The sequence below is a fragment of the Danio rerio genome, chromosome 19 (assembly GCF_049306965.1).
Source record: "Danio rerio strain Tuebingen ecotype United States chromosome 19, GRCz12tu, whole genome shotgun sequence".
Taxonomy (NCBI): domain Eukaryota; kingdom Metazoa; phylum Chordata; class Actinopteri; order Cypriniformes; family Danionidae; genus Danio; species Danio rerio.
In genome coordinates this window covers 12,958,728-12,976,713 of record NC_133194.1, presented here as the reverse complement: position 1 = coordinate 12,976,713, position 17,986 = coordinate 12,958,728, and the positions used below count along the sequence as shown (strand labels likewise).

General features: G+C 38.6%; 1 protein-coding gene across 10 annotated transcripts in view; it reads right to left on the bottom strand.

The window, feature by feature from the left end:
- adck5 (aarF domain containing kinase 5) overlaps nt 1-17,862 on the bottom strand; it is a 38,680-nt gene extending 20,818 nt beyond the window's left edge. For 6 of the 10 annotated variants that reach the window (XR_012394433.1, XR_012394434.1, XR_012394438.1 and 3 more), the window contains exons 1-5: nt 17,762-17,845; nt 10,226-10,317; nt 9,991-10,140; nt 7,400-7,475; nt 354-554 (exon numbers count right to left, since the gene is read on the bottom strand). Coding sequence is in view for 2 of the 10 variants with exons in the window: in NM_001202526.1 (NP_001189455.1) it covers nt 354-554; nt 7,400-7,475; nt 9,991-10,140; nt 10,226-10,317; nt 17,762-17,785 (543 nt within the window). In the remaining 8 variants the exon portion in view is untranslated. Of the gene's footprint in view, nt 1-353; nt 555-7,399; nt 7,476-9,990; nt 10,141-10,225; nt 10,318-17,761 lie in introns of all 10 variants that reach the window. The other 4 variants (XR_012394435.1, XR_012394436.1, XM_009294096.5 and 1 more) reach the window with 2 other exon arrangements.
- Between the last annotated feature and the right edge of the window lie 124 nt (nt 17,863-17,986).

The window sequence follows — 17,986 nt, the reverse complement described above, 5'->3', positions numbered from 1 at the left end:
AGTCCAGTAAAATATGTTTTACAGTAAGAGGAGTTTTGCAGCACAAACACTGAGTAGGGTTTTCACCTTGGAGCAAAAAACCATGTGTAATCCTCGTATGCCCAATACGACATCTGGTAAAAACTACTTGATCAAATCGATTCTTAAAATGTCTTAAAATTCTTTGTGAAACTTCAGGTTGGATTTCATGTAGTTTATTGTTTTCTAATGCATCCCATTCCTTTTGCCACTTGTTTAAAATGTAAGCGTTGATAAAAGGTTTCATCTCTGACGAAGGAATTTATCACACCTATAAAACATCCAATAAACATCTGACCCGTAATGCGCCTTGCATGTTTTGCGAGAACCCTCACCTCTTTGTATCTTCTGTTGAGAGCTTTGTCTTCAAGCACATGTAGGGTTTGGATGTATTCTGGAGGTAGAAGATGGTTGAATGCACACAGGCCCTGTCCCAGCTTAATGTACAAGCCTCCGTTCTGTATGGCTCCGTCCACCATATTGCTGGCGGCTCTCTGATGACACGCTGACATCTGCTTCAGAAACTCTGGACTGCTCTGCCAAAGAAAGAGTTCAGATCGCATAAGAATCACATACAAAAACAAATGAATAATTTATGTGCTGCAACCACAAGAATCCATATGTACTGTAGTCAACTGACAAAAACTATTTTAGTTTTTAATTACTCATGCCGTTTAAAAATTAACAATTCCTTACATACATATAGCGCTTTTCTGGACACTCAAAAGGCTTTACACATTTTTGGGGTGAATCTCCTCATCCAACACCTGTGTGAAGCATCCACCTGGATAATGCGACCGCAGCCATATCGCACCAGATCTCACACCAGTTCATTGATGGACAGAGGCCAGTGGGCAAATTTGGCCAGGATGTCAGGGTTAAACCCTTACTCTTTTTCATAGGACATTTTGGGATTTTTTTATGATCACAGAGTCAGGACCTTGCTTTAACGTCTCATAGACGACAGACAACACTCGCGGAGCAGTATAGAGTCCCCATTAGGGATGCAACGATAAGAGATTTTTGTTGTAGGATTATAGTCTGAGGAATAAACACGGTTATCACGATTATTATGCGTTCTTTCATTTCAAAATACTACTAGTTTAAAAAAACAATAAATCACATGAAAATTTCTTATATTTTAAAGTGTTGCCAGTAACCAAATAATACAGCACAAAATAACAATAAAAAAAAAACAAACAATATAAATAACTATCTTTGAAAAGGCGGATCTGCTTGAACAGATGTGCAGAAGTCCGGATCTACATTTGCTGACAGACAGTCTGAGCTACTTATCAGAATTATGGGTGATGTCGGCCCAACAATATTTAATTGGATGAACTTTTTTTGTTTAATGCCTTACCCAGAAAATAAAAATACATATAAACACATATAAATAATTTACTTTAATTGTTACTATTGGACTGTGAAGAGACTTTTAATCAGCACAACAAAAAATGTTTCTGAAGACAATCACCTACTGCACCTTTAACTCTTGTGCAGTAATAGTAGTAATAAAATAACTGTTTAAACCAGGGATGTCCAAACTCAGGCCCCGTTTACACTAGTGCGTTTTAGTTTTAAAACGGCGTTGTAGAATGAAAACGATCCGCGTCCACACTCGCGTTTTACCCAGCGTTTCTGAACAGCTCTCCGTCCACACCAAAACGCTGAAAACGCACATCACGTGACCACACACACACTCTCGGGCAAGCGCTCCAGCATTTCTACCCAGATGAGAGCTCTGCTTGTCGGACTGCTCATCAAGCATCTCCCGCTGGATCTACTCTCACTATATTTGCTAAACGTGATATTTCATTCATGTTGTTGTCTTTATCTAACGACATAGGCCAATTCCCTGACTTTGGTCATTGGAATCTATTAAGCTACTTGTTCACGGGTAACATGTTTTGGTTAAGCGCAAAGATAAGTTAATAATTAATCCAGGTACATTGACTGATCGCTTGCCTTTATTTCCTACAATGTATAAACTTATTGTATGTTATACTTTTATAATTATCGATTATTAAAACTGATATTCAGCAAAAGAGAGGGTGCGTTTCGTATTTTCACTGAAACTGAAAGGAGGCAGTTGTTATTGGCTCCGTTTTGTTATAAATATCCACACAGTGAAGATGACGCTCATATATGCAGCACAACGCCTCAACATTTCTGCTGTCTGTTAAGTCGCTAATATTAAAAAGAAAATAGGCAGTTCCTTAAATCATGTTTACATTTTATTGTTGAGAAAGTGAAACAACGTAGACAAGGTGATGTGAATGAAGTTATAAAGTACACTGTTCCCTTTGAAGATTTACCCGTGTCCTCGGTATGTTTTCCATATCAAACTGAGAAAGGGGAGACTGCAGCCTTGATCAAACTTGCGAAATCTTAACTTACAAGAAGAGGATGCGAGACTGAACTGTGTGTGGGCTACTTAATATTGAGGAAAAGCCCCAATCAGAGAGGCGAACGTTTGCAGCCCCGCCTCCGTTTTCAGATGTCTCCGTCTTTCCCCATCCACACTGAGACGGAGCAGCAGCGTTTTAGAATGAAAACAGCCTTTCCAGCGTTTTCAAAAAGCTCCGTTTTCGGCGCTCGAGAACTCCGGCGTAGTGTGGACGGATGGCGTAACCGTAGCAAAACTTATGCGTTTTCAAACTAAAACGCACTAGTGTAAACGGGGCCTCAGTCACGCAGGGCCGTTGTCCTGCTGAGTTTAGCTCCAACTTGCTTTAACACACCTGCCACAAAGTTTCTAGTACAGGGGTCTCAAACTCAATTTACCTGGGGGCCGCAGGAGGCAAAGTCTGGGTGAGGCTGGGCCGCATAAGGGATTTCACAAAAAAAAAAATCCTCAAATGTCATTATTAACAGTTTTAATTATTTCTTCTGAACATGAAGTGTCCTGAACATTAATAGAACATTGAGTGAAGATTATGAACAGTTCTTCTGAACGTGGCATCTTTTGCCTACTTCTTGCTGCCAGAGACTTGACAGCTCTTCTTCTCACAAATCTGAACCACATTTGGCTTTAGAGCGGAAGCAGTTGAGACCCTCAGTATGGCTTGAAGATGATCATCATTAAGTCTAGACCTGTACTTTGACTTATTGAAGTTCAAGGTGGAGAATAACTTCTCACACAAATATGTGCTCCCAAAAAGGCACATGGTCCGCTTGGACATTCGGGAAAGCTCAGGGAAGCTGGGGGGGCAATTCTCTCAAAAATTGCCCATGCATGTCTGCTTTTCCACTCATCTCCCTGAACTTGACTTTAAGATCAGAGTTGCATTGCAGGTCAATGAGCTCCATTTGAAGCACAGGAGGGGCATCTTGCACATCAAAGGAAAAGGGGTCCACAAAAATTTGGAAAGTGGCTCTGTGCGTTTTGAAGTCTGCAAATCTGTGATCTGTGAGCCATTTGTGATCACTCAACTCAGAAACAGCCTTCCCATCCTTCTCCATGAAGGCTTTCACTTCTTCTCTCAACTCAAAAAATCTTTTCAGGACATTTCCCCTGCTGAGCCAACGTACATCAGTGAAATAGAGCACATCTCCATATTCTGACTCCATTTCCTCTAAAAAAGCACGGAAACTCCTGTGCTTTAATCCCCTGGATCTGATTTGGTTGACGCATTTCACAACAACAGACATCACATTGTCACACGGCAGGCATTTGCTGCAAAGGGCCTGCTGATGGATAATGCAGTGAAGAGCAATGGCCTCCTCTACACCCTCCTCTTGAAGATTTTTTTTAACAAGTGGCACCAGTCCATTTTTCCTCCCTATCATCGATGGCGCTCCATCGGTTGTTATTCCAACAAAGCTCTTCCATGGCAAACCTGCATTCTCAAGGGTATCACACAGATGACAAAATATCTCATTAGCGGTGGTCTGGCCATGCATTGGAATTATTGTGAGCAGCTCCTCCGTCAATTCAAAATTGCAATCTACACCACGGACATAAATTGTGAGCTGAGCAGTGTTTGTTATGTCTGTGCTCTCGTCAAGAGCGACTGAGTATGCATCAAAACATTTGGCTTTCTCACACAATTGATGATAAATGTCACTTGACATGTCAGAAATGTGCGCTCTGCCACAGTGTTGGCAGAAAGACTGAGGTTGCTAAACTGACCTTTCTTTTCCGGACAGATAATACTTGCAGCCTGTAACATGCATTTTTTAACAAACTCTCCTTCTGTGAATGGTTTCCCTGCCTTAGCAATCATCTCACTAACCATGTAACTAGCTGCGACTAGCCGCGTTTCCACTATCGCGCCTAAAGCGAGCGAGCCAGGGCGAGCCAAGACCAGTGGGGTTTCCACTGTCACTTCCGGGGCCTAATCGGGCCAAAGCGGGGCTTTCTTGGGGCCAGCGGCCGGCCTTTTTCGGCCCGTCGAATACCTTGGGCCAAGGAGGGCCAGCTGGGGCTTCGGGGCGGAGTGAAAGAAGAGGCGGGCAGTTTTCTGATCGCACATAAGTACATGCGCCAAACAAATAAAGAAATAAGTGAAAGAAAACATCTAGCCTTATAGTCTGGGGTCTTTTTGCGTATGATCACCCTTATGTTTCCCTTTTAAATGTAAGGCTGCTGCATAAAATAATGAAGTAGTTTTAATTTATAGTGACGTTTTTTTGCTGCGTCCTGCTTTGTTTCAATTACGCATAATAATCTTTACACCATATTAAAGACACAGCAGACAGTAAAGGTTTTCGAGAGTTTTTGTCAAGTTTAAAATGTTTGTTTGTGCGCATTTAATGCCTGTATGTGTGTGTGAGACCAGGCAAGAGCGCTCCTTCACAGCTCTGTTATGCCGCGAGCGGCTTTTTTCTTTATTTATTTTGGAGATAATAAACAATATAAATACAACAGAAGGACATAAAACTTAACAAAATACGTGCCCACTTTCATAGACTTTAAACAATACAGTGTCATATCTTGATAAAATAGCCTAAGCTATAATGAAATATAATTTAAAGAATTACAAATATCGGATAAATATAAAATCACATTAAATAATAAATAAACCAATATAAAATAAACAAAAGCTAGCTATATGTAGGTAGCCTATATACAATACATAAATCGAACCGTTTTAAAGCCACATATAGCCTAACTTTCATTTTACAAAGACCTGTCTGAAAAAAAAAAGATTTTCGATATTTTATAATAAAATATTTTATAATATTTTATTATATTTTATAAATATTTTATAAATATAATTTAATAAAATTATAATATTATTTATAAAAGTATTTGGATACGATGATATAAATCAAATTGCGCAAACAGAGCATTATTTGGGTGAGTGAAAGCAGAATCTAGCCTATACCTTTTTTTCTGTCACCCAGTCCTGCGCAGCGCTCGCTGCTTTAAACGCATATGGGGGAAAGTCCCCACACAAAATGTGTTCTATATACTCAAACAACTGTTTATGTTTTTATATGACGTGGTTAAGTTTAAAAATGAAACTTTAAATGAAGAGCTTTAGTGAATAGCTGCCGAGCGCAACAAATATGGCTATATTTTTTAAGGCTACTCGCTCTTATGCTGAAAACTTAACACGACTTCTATCAAAACGAGGATGTTATAAAATACATGCCATATCGAGTTATAAAGGAGAATTTCTGTGGCTTTATATTATGGATGTGTGCGCTCTCTGTGATGGGTCCCTGCGTTCGGCGAGAGCAGTGTCAGTTGGTCGGCGAGTAAACAAATGTAATGAATGGAAATACACAGGTCTGTGTGGATAGACATTTCATGTACTGCTGTACAGTAACGTGTCATTTGTTTGTTTCGGTTGTCTTCATTTTAATGGTTTCGTTTCGTGATGATTCTATGGTGTGCTTTATCTGCCTGTCCTCATTCCCGCTGGAGTGGGCGGGTTGTGTGACGTTTGATTCGGGGACGTTCTGTGGGCGATGTTTGCGTGACGCGCTGTGAGCTATTAGCCCGTCAGTGGAAACGCGACATGATTTCGGCCTCATTTCTCAACCTCCCGGGCTATTGGCCCGGCCCGGCCCGATTAAAGCCCTGGCTTGCACTGGCCCGATAGTGGAAATGCGGCTACTGATGCAACATTCTCTTTGGTTGATTTCTTGAAGAAATCTTGTTGCCTCAGTAGACATGCTTTAAGACTGGCAACTCGCTTGGCTCTCTCATCCCCCTGAAATTTTGCACATTCCTCAGCATGTTTAGTTGAATAATGGCGTTTCAAGTTGTATTCCTTGTGCACTGCAACTTTCTCTGTGCAAACAAGACATGTGGGGATGCCCCTGTGCTCAAAGAAATACTGCGTCTCCCACTTTTCCTGAAATTGTCTGTGCTCGTCATCAATCTTTCTCTTCACTGCAGGCTTTGATGAAGTCATGATGGTGGTATAACCAAATCTAATTCTTTAATAAAATCTAATTCTTCTCTGTCTCTTCTAATTCAAATTGATTCCAGGTGTAGCCCACACAAAAACTCTTCTGCCAACTGTCGGCCTCTCTTCAATTCAATCTTTTTCTGACCGCTGTGCCAGGGGTCAAGTCCTAGGGAAAAAAGTGGGGGAACTCACTCAAAACTTCCATTCCCTCACCTACAAAAAAGGCTTATATATGTATAAATAAAACACCCCCACCCCACTCCAGTCACATCAGTCTGTACCAGTCTGTATCTACCTATAATATATATAAGATGCAGGCTGTAGCTAGGTAGGTGGCAGGCTGCAGATAGGTAGCTAAGTGGCAGGCAGGGGCAGGAACAGCTTACCTTGGTTCTGGCCGGCGCGAGTTCCCTCCTAACACTTCCCGCCCGTCACAGCGTCTAACAAAGGGGCAGGGTGCGTGGTGACGTCACCGGCATCCCCGCCCCTTTGTTTACACGGCAAGCGGGGAATGCCAGTGACCGCTGTGTACGGATAGAATCAGCGGAGCGGGGAGCGCTCTCTCTCCCCGCTCCGCTGATTCTGTCAGTGTACAGCGGTCGGCGCGGGCCACAAAATATTGCACTGAGGGCCGCAAATGGGCCGCGAGTTTGAGACCCCTGAACTAGTATATCAAGTAAGAGCTTGATTAGCCTCTTCAGGTGTGTTCGATTAGGGTTGGAGCTAAACTCTCCAGGACACCGGTCCTCCAGGACAGAGTTTGGACACCCCTGGTTTAAACAAATACTGAATCTAAAACCATATAAATGCAACTTAAATCAAATAAAAATTATAAAGACTTAAGACAGACGTCGTCATATTAAAAGTCAAGTATACATTTAAATGTTTTTTGTTTATAATCATGCGCTTGACTGATGTGTTTGGATGTAAAAGTGCCATCTACAGGTAAAATAAGATTTTTTGGCATAATATATTTCCCAACCACAATAAATGAATCAGCAGTTTAAACCTACCTCATCCATGCCACGCAGAGCAATGTTAGATGTCCACCAGTAATCTGCTGATATCATAAGCCCGACGTAGAGAGACCTAAAATTAAGCAGATATGCATTATTGTTTAAAGTTTAGTCATGATGTCATGATCTGTCAATAATAAATGTAAAAGGTGACATCTAGCAATCAGAGAGACAAAAGTTTATATTTATTACCAATGCTGTACTTACTCGATCTAAAATATTATTCAAATGTAAAACAACTTTCATTTCACATGTTTTGAATTGTCGTTTATTTCTCAGATCAGATGTAAATGCTGAATTTTCAGCATTATTAGTGCAATGTTCAGTGTCACATGATAGGTCAGAAATCATTGTAATATGATTATTTAATGCTCAAGAAACACTTCTTGTTAATATCAATTATTAATTTTCCTTCACTTTAGTCCCTTTATTAATCAGCGGTCACCTCAGAGAAATGAACCGCCAACTTATCGAGCATGTGTTTTACACAGCGGATCCTCTTCTAGCTGCAACCCAGTGCTGGAATACATCCATACACACTCATTCACACACATACACTACAGCCAATTTAGTTCATTCAATTCACATATATGCCGAATCCTGAGCAGCTGCTGTGTTGGTCATGGAGGAGCGGAGAGCATGAGACTGATTCCGGTGACGCTCCAGGGACAGACGAGTCTTCGCTGAGGTCTAGCTTTCAGCCTCCGGCGCGTAGACAGCAGCTCTGCACAAGACGCTTGGCCAGTCGAGAAATGGTCGTGCCCAATTGAGCCTGGTTTCTCTCGAGGTGTTTTAATCATTCATTTTCGCCAATTGGTGAAGTTTTTTCCTCACCACTGTCATCAATAGCTTACATGGTTCGGGATCTGTAGACCTCGTTGGATTTGCTCTTCAGTGTTTGGACTCTCAGTAGTGATTTTAAACCACACTGAACTGAGCTAAACTCAACTGAACTTAAACACTGAAAACTGAACTACACTGTTTCATTTTACTATGATCTTATATGTGAAGCTGCTTTGACACAATCTACATTGTAAAAGCGCAATACAAATAAAGGCGAGTTGAATTGAAAATACTGTACTGCATGTCTTTGGAATGTGGGGGAAAACTCCACATAGAAATGCCAACTGACCCAGCCAGGACTCGAACCAGCGACTTTCTTGTTGTGAGGTAACAGTGCTAACCACTGAGCCACCATGTCACCCTTATTATTATTCTTTTAGTGAAGTGAGCCTTGTCCGTTATGGTTTTTCCATACGCTTTCCATACTCAAAATTGGTCCTGTTTTTAACATCCATCCCAAGTCCACGTGCAAGATTTGAGTGATGAGTGAGAGCGCACGCACGCACACACACAAACACACACACCTGGAGCAGTGGGCAGCTATTGCTTCCAGGACTAGGAATAGAACCTATTAAGGGTGTCACGATCCTCCAAATCCTCGATTCGATTACATTTTCGATTCTAAAGGCACGATTCGATTCGATTTTCAATTATGAATAATTAATTAATTAATGACCAATTAATTATTTGTAGCCTACCGTTTAAACTACCTGACCTGGATGGTCTTTGTTTTACCCATGAACAAATCATACAGTAAATGAATAAAGGCAAGATACACACATAATTACCACCTGTCAATCACTTTTTCTGCGGGACTCGTGAGTAGGCAGTGATCGGTGTCGTTATAATGGCGTCGGTAAAAAAGATGCACAACCAACAGGAACCAGTCAACAGTATCTGAGGTGTTCGCTAAAATGACTAAGTACAAGTGAGTGAAAGATTGAAGCAGTCCTCTGACTGCCTGGACCTGCTCTCTCGAGATGTGGCATTGTTGTGAGTGCGTCTGTGTCTGTGTGGTCACGTGATGTGCATTTTCAGAGGTAGAGAGGAAGAAGGGCTGCTCAGAAATGCTACACGCCACTGTGGATGTCAAATCGTTGTCGTTCTAAAATGCCATTTAAAAACAAAGACAGTGCAAACAGGGCCTGAGTGTGTACTTTTCGCGAGCGGATTTGCAACGGGGGCGGGCGGAGGATCGCGATGCCGGTGTTGTCTATCGGACGAACCCTAATACATACATAGCAGAGCTTGCAAAACTGTGTTTTTTTTTTGTCGACAACACGAACGTTGTCAACATAACTCACTGGAAATCCAAAATGCTTACACACCGGCGACTTCATTGAAAGAGGAGAGGGTTTAAGCTCTGTCGACGGGTCTCCTGCTTCTGCAGTTCAACAAGCACTTCAACAAGCCTGTTTTTTCCCGCTTGGCAAGCCAAGCTGACGTGACATGGGGGCGTGGCAGCATCGACGATTCTATTTTTTGATTCGATAATCGAAATTAAGCATAAACTTCGTGAAACCCCTAGAACCTATAACCTTTTGATTTCAAGTCCAACTTCCTAACCATGAGGCTACAACTGCCCCTTTCATGAACAAAACTAAAGGAAACTAGAGGAAAACAAACTTTTTAAATAAAAAATATCTTTTGTAACCTTATAAAAAGTCTTTACTGCCACTTCTGATCCTTACTTTCTTAATAAATAAATGATTTTATAAAACATTATTATTATAAAAATGTTTTACCTGCAAAAGCGTCCAATTCCCTCTGTCAGCATCTTCATCTTCCTCCTCTCTCTGGGCTCAGAGACCACATATTGAACCCCGACCACGAGCGGGACGCCCACTGAGACGCCAAGCAACAGCTTCCTAAAGAGCCTGTGACCCTTTACAACTCTAAATAACAAAACACACTCTCAGATGTTGCTTGATCATATCATATAACAGATTGCCTTACTTATAAAATGAAGTATAAACCCACCTGTTTGAGGAGAACTTCTGATGGAAAACTTGAGGAGCTATTAGCCGAGGACATTTCCGCAACAGAGACATATGATGCCGACACAGCCTTAACTGAAGCCAAAGAAAAACAACAGTCAAACTTTTTTAATAAATAATGAAATGTTCCATTAGATTAGAAACTTAAATCAACCTGCGGATTATTATTATTTTTTGGTTCATGTGACCAAAGTTAAGCTCTTTGACCAAAATAGCCAGCCACCCTTTCACAACATCAAATTTCTCTTTTGATGATGTGTTTGTTTGTTTGCACCTTTCACTCACATAAGATTCACCAATAGCAAAGCACAAACAAACATCCAATCATATCTCAACTGATGAAATCAAGTCCTGTCCTACGGCTGCTCGATTATGGGAAAAATCATGATCATGATTATTTTGGCCATTACTGAAATCACGATTATTCAAAACAATTATCAGTTAAAGTCAAAATTATTCGCCCTCCTGTGAATTTTTTTAAATTTGTATATTTCCCAAATATGTTAAACAGATTCAGGAAATTTTCACAGTATTTCCTATAATATTTTTTCTTCAGGAGAAAGGCTTATTTGTTTTATTTTGGCTAGAAGAAAAGCAGTCCATATTTTAAACTTATTTTAAGATCAATAATATTAGCCCCCTCAGCAATTTATTTCTTTGATTGTCTGTAGAAGAAAGTACTGTTATACAATGACTTGCCTAATTACCCTAACTTGCCTGATTAACTTAATTAAGCCCTTAAATGTCACTTTAAGCTGAATGCTTGTATCTGGAAAATAGATAGTAAAATAATATGTACAGTTATTATAGCAAAGGTAAAAGAAATCAGTTACTACAAAGGAGTTATTAAAACTATTATAGAAATGGGTTAAAAAAATTCTTTCCGTTAAACAGAAAAAAAAAAACAGTTGGCAGCAGAAATATTGTGTGCTGTCACTTTAAGAGCAGTACATTCTGAAATATTGGAGATGTTCATTTACGTAAAAAACGATAACGACAGCTAATGTTCCTGTATAGTCTGAAAGGCTGATGTATTGATGACAGGCCAACCTATATCAACAATTGAAACTGGACAAGGGATTAAAAAAGTAAAGTGTAAAAGCACCCGATTCCAGTGGATTTATAATTGAATAGTTTTACACAAACATGAAATCTTGAAAAAAAAAAAAAAAAAAAAAAAAGTGTATGAGAAAATAACCGGTTATTATCGCAATTAAACACAAATGATTACAAGATATTAGCCAAGCTCTTGGCAGTAAGGCTTAATCCTGTGATGCAATTCATTATACATCAAGACCAGACAGGATTCGTAGCTGGGCGGCAGCTTTTAGGTAATTTACAAAGACTGTTAGAAACACCTGCCAGAGATGTTGTTTTCTTTAGATAAATCCTGACAACATTGAATGGGAGTATTTGTTCACACTCACAGCACTTATAACGTTTGCTTTTTTATCCAATTGCATGTATAAGAACAAAACAGGGTAATGCCAGACTATTTCTGCTTATAAAGATGACCAAAACATGTTACTGAATTCTACTGGATATTAGTTCCATTATATGAAAAACAAACAAACAAACAAACATTGTGACATTTGATTGAAGAGTTGTTAAACATAACATCCTCACCTACAATCCCAAATCAGAAAAAGTTGGGACAGTATAGAAAATGCAAAAAAATAAAAATAAAGTAGAGATTTCTAAATTTACTTGGACTTGTATTTAAAGCAGACTACACATCAAACATTATGTAATGTGTTCCTCATAATATATATATATATATATATATATATATATATATATATATATATATATATATATATATATATATATATATATATATATATATATATATATATATATATATATATATTCAAAATAAACATGTATTACAATTTTGGTTTGATCAGTACAGCATTTACCATTTTATAACATTGCAGTTCCTTTTCACAACACCTAAAAGATATTTAGGGACTGAAGACACCAAGTGATTAAGAGTTTCAGGTGTATTTTTGTCCCATTCTTCCTGCAAACAAGTCTTAAGACTGATTAATACTTCTGCGTCAAATGCCGGCGTATGCTACGGCGCTGACGCATAGCCCTTCGCAGTGTCTATCGTTGTCGCTGATGTGCACCTCTCAAAAGATGTAACACGTTGCAATGACGCGTAGCGCAAGCTCTGTGATTGGTCGGCTTGGTAGCGCTGATGAGTCTGGGCAGGACCGAGAGCCGCTCGAATGGTGCGAGCCTGATGGAGCGATTGTTTACAAGTGTGGAGTCCCGTGAAGGAGCTCTGGATGGAAAGTTTTGTTTTGTGTTTACCTCATAGTTAAAGTTGTTGCATGTCCGCCGGTTCCTGCCTCAAAATGATCGAGTTTGAGCCACTTGTACATTCCGGAAGTGTTCAGGAAAAGCAAAACAGCAGCGAAGAAACTCGACACAGAGGAACATTTACACCTCACTGCCAACTAGCGTTTCGGAGATGTTAATGCAGACCCACAGAGACAGCGCGCAGAAGTATAAATGCACAGCTACGCACGTTGCATGCGCTGTGGGTTACGTCGGTCACTTGACGCAGATGTATAAACCAGGCTTTAAGGTGGGCAACAGAGGTCTTTGTTGTGGCATTTTGCTCTGATTTATCTGACCACAGTCCACATTTCCCGTGTGTGATGGTTCATTCCATATGCCTTCGAGCCCAGAGAAGTCAATGACACTTCTGGACACTGTTAACATATGGCTTCCTTTTGGCACAGTACAGTTTTAACTGCCATTTGTGAATGTAACTACGTATTGGAGATCATGGTTGTTCAGCTTAGGATTGCGCCCTTGTCCTTTTCCTCCAGATTCCTTAAATCTAAATTGATGCTAAATTGTCCATAGTGTATGATCATGAATGAGTGTGTGTGGATGTTTCCCAGAGATGAGCTGCGGCTGGAAGAAGTATCCGCTGCATGAAAAAACGTGCCGGATAAGTTGGCTGTTCATTCCATTGTGGCGACCCCGGATTAATAAAGTGACTACGCAGAAAAGAAAATGAATGAATGAATGAATAATCGAGATTTAGATTTTAGGTCAAATCACCCAGCCCTAATCTCAAGCATGCTGCAGGTGAGATCACATATAAAAATGTATGTCTAAAAAATAAATAGCAAAGTCTAATAAGCCTTCAAATCACCAATGTGACAATTTGAATAATCTTAAAGAACAATTGAAAAGTTTAAATAATAAATGCTTGTTTACGTTTAATAATAATATATTTTTAATAGTAGTAGTGCCGACTAAAACAATATCTTGCATGTTCATTATTAGGATTTATTGTATTTTTGAATATTGGCACATCTACAATTGACTTAAAATGGACAAATTCTGAAGGTCCAAGCAAACTGGGGGGTCTGTCTGTACAAAAAACAAAACAAAAAAAAAAAAACGTCAATTTTACATGGGTCAACATGTAAAAATAGCTCAGAGATTATCTGTGAGGTGTGTTTTCATACACTTTAACACAAGAGCTTCTCACCAAGGTCATGTTGGAAATGTGTGAATGTTTAGACAAGCAGGGAACAGAATGTCTTTCCCCGAGACGGGGGATGATTTGTGGACAGGTCAGGGATGTGCTCCGGTTTAAAGGTCTCTATAGAGTATGATAAACAACAGCTCCTCATTCAATAGAAAACAGCCATCTTGCTGAATGATAATACAAATTGGCATTGGATTTAATGGAAACTGAAATGGTGTCTGTGGGGCTCAACTTGTAATTTACACTGGTGGCATGTTAAAAATCACTAAAGCTTAATTGATTGTGCTGGTTTTAATAGCTGACCGTTCAGGGTATTTGTAATGCAACTTGTGTAATGGTTTTTATCATTTTTTTTTTTCCAAGTGCACAAGTCAGCAATGTAATGTTATATTGTGTTGCAAACTGAGAGCTTCTGTCCCAGACCAAGAACTCAAAAATCAATTGCTGCCGTTTTAAAAATGTTTCTGGCAACAACAGTTTCCAGCCAAAACACTATAGTAACCGTAACAAAAGAACCGTGACTGTGCCATGGAATTAGATGAAAGTCTATGAAAGAAACCACATTTGCATGACTGGAACTGCACTGCACTATATATCGTTTATGCATTGATATTGCAATGTGCGAATCTGTAATGGTTACGTCGCAGGATCAGCAATGCCAAGTTGGGATTAGATTATAAATGTACAAGTAAGGCAATTAAATGCAGTAATTGTTGATAAAACTGTCAGAAATCCACAAAAAAAAAAAACAATATCCAAAAGCTGCTGTTGGGTGTACGATGTAAGGGCACTACTGTTCTCCACGAACAGACCAGAAATTACAAGAAACTAGAGAGACACTGAGCCTCCCAATGTCTAAGCGTTGCCATCTTGGTCTTACAAATAATAAATAAATTATAATAATAAAAAAAAAACGCACATTTTTTTTTTGAGGTCATCAGAAAATTTAAAGGAATGTTTTTTTTTTTTTAAAGAAAATTCTAGCATAATTTACTCACCCTTTACTTCTTTCAAACCTTTATGATTTTCTTTCTTCTGTTAAACAAATGCATTTTTAAAAAACTGAAAAGCTGTTACCACTGACTTGTACAGTGTTTAATAAAAGGTCTGGCACCACTTGGGGGTGAGAAAACAATGCTTTGAGCTTCTTCTTTTTTTAGCTATTCCTTTAACTCTAAAAGAAATAAAGATTTGAAAATGGAGTTGTTTTTAAGACCTGTGATGAAGGTGTCAAGTGAAGTAGGTAAAGTTTCACGTTTTAACAAATATTAATTGTATTAACTATATAAACAATGAACAATATACAGTGCTATTTTAAATATGCTTCCTTAATCTGTACCTCAATACTGTTACATTCAACAGAAAACCTTATAAACACAGATTTTTTCATTTGAATATTTGTTCAGCTTTATTCATCTACACTTGTAATTTGTTCATTATATTTTTGCAGATGTACACCCTTACAAAATAATTTCAATATCGCACTGAATTTTCAATATCGCACTGACAATGTTTTTACATTTTACATTTACATTTACATACATCTCTCTAGTTTTAAACAAACTCATTACTTGCACTCATGTGCAAAAAGGAGTCTGAATGTGGTGAATTGTCCTGTGTGAAACAGTTATTTTTCAGTATAACAGCGCATTTCCAATGAAACTAAATACTGAATAGGGGGTGTGTAGTTCATCTTTTACTCTACATAAACTAATGGTTATATGGGGCGGGGCTAAGCATTGTTTTCCCAAGGCGTGAAAATTATGTCATCAGAGTAGATTCAGGATTGAAAGATAATTCTCTGATTTGGCTTTAGATTGAGATTACCAAAAAACAATTTTTCAAACAGATTAATGGTTGACATTAACATTAAAAATGTGCGCCAACAAAATAAAATAAAGCTGTAAGTTTTGATTTAATGACTCTAACATTTTGTTTCATACGTTGCTGTAAAATAAAATGTAAACCACAGAGATTAAACTAATTCGCTTGTTAAGTGTGATATCATGCTTTATCAAACTATATGGGTAGACTCAACAAATGGTAATAATAGATATTTACAAAGCCATGTACAACTTTCAAAAATCATAATTGCAATATATATATATATATATATATATATATATATATATATATATATATATATATATATATATATATATATATATATCCATGCATAATATTCGATGCCATGAAAGTGATTTATTCTTTATAAATTGGTAAAAAATTGGTGTCTGTGATGCAGTCCAAGCCCAGAGACTGTTGTGTACACCATACTTTTATATAAAATTCAATGTAATGTGTTATATGACTAAAAAGAGGTCATAAACGAATATTTCCTCAATTTAAATAAGTAGCGGCTCAGACACGGAAACAATATATCAAATACCCATGACATGTTTATGAAACAAGCAGTTTATGCAACACATTTGCGTGAACTGCCCTGAGTGAGAAGCAGCTGTCCGCCTTTAAAGTTTTCACCTGCTGAAGATAATGTCAGCGACTAAAAGGATTATAAATGTGAAGTTTTAGAAAGAACAAATGAACACCGTAGTCTCACTAGCTATGTTTCCATATATTCTGGATATGCGCATAAAAAAACGGTTGATGAAAACGTCATGATGCACATAAATTTTGAAAATGTGCATAAAAAACATATGTGCAAAACCGAGTAGGATAAACGTTTCATTCGATAAGAAAAGATGCGCATAAACTACGATGGAAACACTTTTACCGCACAAATTTCGGTATGTGCATTAAAAAAAAGGTCATGTGATTTTGTGATAAGAGATCATGTGATGATAAAATTGTGTGTAATTGGACAAACCAGCAGGCTGAGCACATTGTTAAACATCTGATCTGTTGTTTTGGAAATTATAAAACACCTTACCATTTTAGTATTAGTGTTTTTATATTATTAATGACCTTCAGAATCAAGAGCTTATGTGCTCCGCTTTTGGCACTTTCAAACTCCACTGCGCGTTCACTGTGTGTCAGGATTGCCTTCTGAGGCGCAAGTCATTTATTAGATGAAGAAAACACTTGCACAGCTTCTCCTACTGCAGCAAATTCTGTTTTTACTGTTGATATTTGGCGGCAGTTAATCAGGAAGTGACGATTTTGTTCGCTTTGACCCGTTGGATGGAAAAGCTGCTTTATTTGCACATCTTTTATGCGATAATCCAGTTTTGCGCATAAAGTTTATTCGCATTTTTGGATGGAAACATAGCTACTTTAGTCTCCATAGACTGCATTTTCACTTCTTTTGACATGTTCAGTGTTTTTACAGTAATAATGGTAGCTCCGTTTTGAACCTCCCACTATGCTGACTCATAGGCATTTGTAGCTCCACCCTCTTTTGAAAAGAGCACAATCTCATTTGAATTTAAAGCGACAGTCACCGAAACGGTACAATTTGAATCAAAGCATAAATGGAGCAGTTTCAATGTGTTCTAAAAATTATTTGTAGGATTATTTTGTACTGAAACTTGTCAATCTCTAGAGACATCAGAGACTTCATTTACATCTAGTAAAAAGGACATAATGGGTCCACTGCAAAGGAGAACGATCCCATAGTGAGCAGTAACTGTAGTACCCATGCTATTTACACCATTGCTTCCATGGTAATGTTTTATTAGTGAACGTAAACAAGTGAAAGACAGAAGACTGGTAGTCTGTCTTTCCTGAAACTTTCTAATCCTATTCTAAGACTTGGATACAAAAACCTCAGATTTAGTTGGATTAACTTACAGCAGTAACTTACAATACAAGGAATGCTTTGACATTCATTCTGGCCTTGAGTGCTACTATTCAGGTTTAGCACTTAACTGCATAATTACAGTCTATATTTTCTAATTCATGCATTGTGAAATGGAAAGTGACCTTTCAAAACTTATCATACAAATCAGGGAGCAGAAGGTGCACACAGGCAACGTATTGCTCGACTGAAAGGCATAAGAGCAAGAGCAAAAGTGAGCGACTAATAAACAATGATGCCCTTACCGATCTGAAAGTCTCTGCCGCCATGTATCGCGTCTGCTCGGGCTGTCGATGGCATGAGTGACTCGCTGCGGTCTTTCTTGCCTTGTTTCGGACACTTCCTCGCGCTTCAAGATCACGCACGCGCGAACTCTGATTGGACAGCCTGGAGAATCTGCTAGTCACGTGACAGTGGTCTGACGCGACCTGCAGATCTTGTACTCCACCTTTGACAACATATCTAACGTT